This window comes from Coturnix japonica, chromosome 2 (genome assembly GCF_001577835.2).
Source record: "Coturnix japonica isolate 7356 chromosome 2, Coturnix japonica 2.1, whole genome shotgun sequence".
Lineage (NCBI taxonomy): Eukaryota > Metazoa > Chordata > Aves > Galliformes > Phasianidae > Coturnix > Coturnix japonica.
Genome location: NC_029517.1, coordinates 61,689,685 through 61,695,019, shown reverse-complemented (window position 1 = coordinate 61,695,019; position 5,335 = coordinate 61,689,685). Strand labels below are relative to the sequence as shown.

The 5,335-nt window shown below is 59.7% G+C and overlaps 1 protein-coding gene across 1 annotated transcript; it reads left to right on the top strand.

Annotated features, from left to right (window-relative positions):
- The first annotated feature begins 500 nt into the window (after window positions 1-500).
- Window positions 501-5,329, top strand: FOXF2 (forkhead box F2). Its single transcript, XM_015854502.2, is given in 3 exon segments — window positions 501-611; window positions 613-1,669; window positions 4,508-5,329. Coding segments are annotated over 3 exon segments (1,323 nt in total). The 3' UTR covers window positions 4,663-5,329.
- Window positions 5,330-5,335: the final 6 nt, after the last annotated feature.

Here is a 5,335-nt window from a genome sequence, read left to right as displayed (position 1 = left end):
GGCGGCGGTCACGGGTCGGGGCAGCGGCAGTGGCAGCCTCAGCTCGTGTCCCCCGACACAGGGCAGCCCTGGGGAGGACGGTAGAGCCTCTCTCCTTCTCGCCACCCTCCCGCCCCCCCCTCCCCTCCATCCCCGCTGTTCTCCCGGCCTGCTGCTGGGGGGTATGAGAGGAAAGTAGAGAAAAAAAAGGAACGAGAGATTGAAGAAAGAGATAGGCGGCCGCGCTGCCTTTGACTGCCGAGGGTCTTGCGGCAGAAAAAGCCTCCATATGAAAGACCGAGAGTGCGGAAGAGGCTGGGGGTGGGAGGGTGTGGGGGGGTCCGCGCTTCCTCCCAGCGCCGGACCCGGCAGCCGCCGGTCCCCAGGTGGGGGGCAGCGGAGGAAGCGGAGCGACGCTGAGCTGAGGGCGGGGGCCGGGCCGGGACCGGGACCGGGCGGGGGCCGCCCCATCGCAGCGCCCGGCTCCGGCGGAAAGCGGACGGGACGGCGGGGAGGGAGAGATGCGCCGGGCTCTGCCGCCGCCACCCCGCCGAGCCGAGGAGGTGCCCGCAGGACAGCGGCCCCCCCGCTCTCCCCCCTCCCCGGTACCCACCCGCGGCCGCCCCCCCCCTTTCCCTCCCCGCCTCACCCCAGCCGGCCCCAGTCCCCTCCCTCCGCCAGATGACCACCGAGAGCGGCCGGCAGCGGCTGGAGCCCCCCGTCCCTCTCCGCTCCCGCAGCCCGGCGCCCGGAGCTCTCCAGATGAGCCGGCCGCCCTCCTCCGCCCTGGAGACCTCCACCTCCTCTTCCTCCACCTCCACCTCCTCCTCCTCTTCGGCGGCGGCGGCGACCTCCAAGAGCAAGAAGGCCAGCTCGGGGCTGCGGCGGCCCGAGAAGCCCCCCTACTCCTACATCGCTCTCATCGTCATGGCCATCCAGAGCTCGCCCTCCAAGCGGCTGACCCTCAGCGAGATCTACCAGTTCCTCCAGGCCCGCTTCCCCTTCTTCCGCGGCTCCTACCAGGGCTGGAAGAACTCGGTGCGCCACAACCTCTCGCTCAACGAGTGCTTCATCAAACTGCCCAAGGGGCTGGGCCGCCCGGGTAAGGGACACTACTGGACCATCGACCCGGCGAGCGAGTTTATGTTCGAGGAGGGCTCGTTCCGCCGCCGGCCCCGAGGCTTCAGGAGGAAATGCCAAGCTCTGAAACCCATGTACAGCATGATGAACGGGCTGGGCTTCGGCGCCTCCATTCTGCCGCAGGGCTTCGATTTCCAGGCGCCCGCAGCCTCGCTCGCCTGCCACTCCAACGGCTACAACCTCGACGTGATGCCCAACGCCGTGGCCGGAGGCTACGAGGGGCTGGGCGGCGGCCACCACGTCCCGCACATGTCACCCAACCCCGGTTCGACCTACATGGCCAGCTGCCCGGTGACTGCCAACGGGGACTATGGCCCCGACAGCAGCAGCAGCCCCGTGCCCTCCTCGCCTGCCATGGCAAGCGCCATCGAGTGCCATTCGCCCTACGCCAGCCCTTCGGCCCACTGGACAGCCTCGGGGGCCTCTCCCTACATCAAGCAGCAAGGCCTGCCCGCAACCAACGCCGCCCCCTCGGCCATCCACCCCAGCGTGCCCTCCTACTCCCTGGAGCAGGGCTACCTGCACCAGAGCCCCCGCGACGACCTCTCAGGTAGGGAGGGGGACGGGGAGGATCCTCACCACGGCTTCGGGGCTCCTTCGACCTCGATGGGACGAGGAGAAAAGAGAGAGGAGTCGGGGCTGTACTGTTTGGGGCCGGGGAGGGAGGCGGGATGGGGGGGTCAGGCAGTGTGGCTGAGGGCGTCGCTCCATCTTGTCCTGCTGGGGCTGCTCGGTAGAAGCAGAGCTCTGTTTTAACTGCTCTATCCCGGGCCCTTTACCATCCCGGCCCACACTTCCCCCCACGAATACACTGCTTTCCGCACAGTAATCGAAAAATGCGTTAAATATTCTCCGTAAAGCGCTGTGGGGAGGGGGAAGAAAAAAAAAGCCAACACAAACCAAACCCCACAAACCCGTTAATATGGAGAAACGCAACGAGATGAAAGCAGATCCAAAAGATTTCTACTACCGAAGGGAAAAAGGGGTTCTGAGTTCCACATCCCCCTTCACCCCCCCCCCCCCCCCCCCCCCCTAACCTCCCCCAACCCGAGGCCGCTTTTTGAGGACAATGTCTCCTAAGAAAAAATCCCAGCTCAAAAATGGGTAAAAGATGTTGGGCTCTTACGGGGAAATTTTCCAAATAGCCCTTTTAAACGCGGGTCCCGGAGGTTAAGCAAACAAAGACAGTCTGGGCTGGACCACACCGAAGAGGATTTTAGCCTGACTTAACCCCTAGGAGAGCGGGGTCTTGTTCAATTTTATGGGAATTTCAACAAGTAACAAATACAGGCGACCCCCGGCCCCTCTCCCCTCCCGCCCCCGCTGCCAATCACCTCCCGGCCCCTCCGATCACCCGGCCCCGCCGCTGGAGCCGCTGCGCATTTGGCTCCGATAATAAGAAATGTAAAGCAAGAAACTAAAATGAACGAAATACCCCATCGCTCCGGAGAGGTTCTCTCGGAGAGGCGGCCGCGGGGAGGGTCGTTGCCTGGCTATGCCACTCCGAAGGGCCGCTCCGTGCCCGCGGGGCTGTGCCGCTGAGACGGGAAAGCGATTTGGGGCGGTTCGCTCCGTCTCCGCAAGTGGGAAAGGCCGGCGGGGCCTCGGGGCGTCCCCGTCTCTCCGCCGTCTCACTTCTCCTCTTTGGTGCCGCCGCTCTTGTTGTTTGGATTGGTTTTATTTGTTTGTTTGGCTTTGTTTGCCTCGCTTGTTTCACTTCTCGGGGGCCACGCGTGGAGTGGGGCTACGTCGCAGCTGCCCGAAAGCAGCTCCTGGAAACGCAAAGCAGAAGGGAAGGGGAAGCTCACTGGGTGCCCCTCTGCCTCCCAGCATTTCCCGAGGCCGGGGCCGTTGCAGCCCGACCCCGCTGCTGTTTAGGGACGGATGTACACACACAGAGCGACGGACGCCTTTTTAGTGCCGCCGACTCAATGTCACCGCTTTCCAGAGCGGCGTTCCTATGGTTGCTTCTTTGTGGAGCAGAGATTTGGGCCCTGGGCTTTGAGATAAAAGGTTCCCCTTCCATAATGAGATTTAAAAGTAAAAATCTCTTTTTTTTTCTTTTTTTCTTCTCGTACATGTGGTCGCACTCCTTCGTGCTCAATCCACGCAGAAGGTTTATCAAAATGAAAAGAGACGGGGAAAAGCAACCCGAGCTCTTTCACCTCTAGCGACGGCCAGCGATCACCCTTCTCCTCCTGTCCCCGTTGCGAGTGATCGTCGTCTTTCCCTTCCTTATAATTAAACACAAAGCAAATTCGGTGACGATGGTTGCCGAGCTCTCAGTGTCCCCCGGCTTTATGACAGCGATCGGGCGGGCTTAAAGCCTTACAGTTGCCTCAGACCCAAGAATAAGAAGGGAAAAAATTAGAACCAGGAGGCTCGGTTCTGCTGAAGGATTCTGAGCCGGGGCCGGGGGGGCGGCACGGATTTTTTTCGCACGCCATTAAATCCCGCTAAATGATTGAATCAGGATTGTAATAAAGTGGCCAGGTTTATGGCGAGCATACCAGCAGGGTTATTAGAAAGCCGAGGAAATCCAGCGAAATAATCACTTTTATAAAGTGAGCTCTGCGGGGTGAAGGAGGGGACAGTGTTGGAGGAGCTCCGTGCCGGGGTCTGAGGCAGAAACGGCGACAGGGGCTGCAATGCTGGGAAGCTGTAGATATCCCTGGATATTTTCCCCTTGTCTTTTTTCTTTTTCTTTTAAAATTATTTTTGTCCCCTCCCTTCTCTCTCTTTGCATTTATTTTATTTTATTTTATTTTACTTTGTGCTTGTATGTGACCCTTCGGTCAAGTTTGACGTGGCCCCTCCAGCCGAGTTAGACACTCACACTCCTAAGCGATCCCCCTCTGGCTCCATCCCGCAAAGCCGTTCTTCACTCACCGTCGCTTCCCCTCCGGACTGATGGGCCCGGCCCGGCGCGGGGATGTCCCTCGAGGCCCTTGGGGATGCCTCGGGCTGTGGGAAACGAGAGCGAGGCCATAGAGGTCGCTCGTTTCTCGGTGCCGCTGGTGTGCTGGGCTCTGATGTGGTGACAGAGAGTGGGGCATTCCGTGTCAGTAATACACATGCGGGCACGGGTGTGCACGCACACGGAAATTAATGCTCCCTCAGCACACCAACGGATCGAGGTCGCAGTTCAACCTGAGGTCCTTCAGGTCAAAAGGAAAATGCCCCAGTATTTGGAAGTCTCATCCCTGCATTGTGCCCGGAGTCCCACGCCGGTCGCACCCCGTGCTCCGGGCAGGTGCTCGACCCCACGCGTGTCCGTCCCGACCCGCGGGCAGCGGAGAGCCGGGTGGAGTCCCCGGTGCCGCCCCGTGGGGCTTCTCCGAGTGAAGTCCTCTTTCTGAGCCCCTCTCGTTGTTTCCTTCTCTTGCAGTTGGTCTGCCCCGCTACCAGCATCACCCCTCCCCGGTGTGCGACAGGAAAGATTTTGTCCTCAACTTCAACGGCATTTCCTCCTTCCACCCCTCGGCCAGCGGCTCCTACTACCACCACCACCACCACCAGGACATCAAGCCCTGCGTCATGTGAGCGCCCCGCAGAGACACTCGGGGGACAGAGCCGGCCCCACGCGGATCGATGTAATGTGCACTCTGATAGCATTGTTAGTACACGAGTCACTTAGCGAAGCACCCAGGCGAGCGGTGTTCTCGGGCCCCAGCTCCTCGCAGGGCGCTCGCAGCTCTCTCAGAACGAACCCCGCGTGGGGCGTGGGACCCCCGTGAAGGGACCGATAGCGAAAGCCGCAGCGATCCCCTCCGGACAGAGAGCCGCTGTCCCATATAACTCCGTAACCCGGAATGGGAGCGACGCATCCACGCGCCCAGCACCTGCCGGGACGGTCCTCTACTGCGGGAGCGTTTCTCTTTGCCTTCCTCCTCCCGATCCCACCGAGGACACTCGTGACGGACTCCAGCACCGACCGATTGATATTATTAAAGCAGTATTGTTTAGCCCTTTCCCGTAGAGACTCCCTCTCCCCCCCAGTATTGCAGCAAAACAACGTTTTGTTTTGTTTTATTTTTACAAACGTTCTTTTCTACCACAGTATTTTTTAAAGAAATATTTTAAAGAAATCCCGTGTATACTCACACACTATTGCTTTAAGAGGAGAATATATTTGCACTTATGTATACTTTTTACAGTTTGCCAAAATATTGTGATGTACAAATTGTTTTGTTTGGTTTGGTTTTTTTCCAATAAA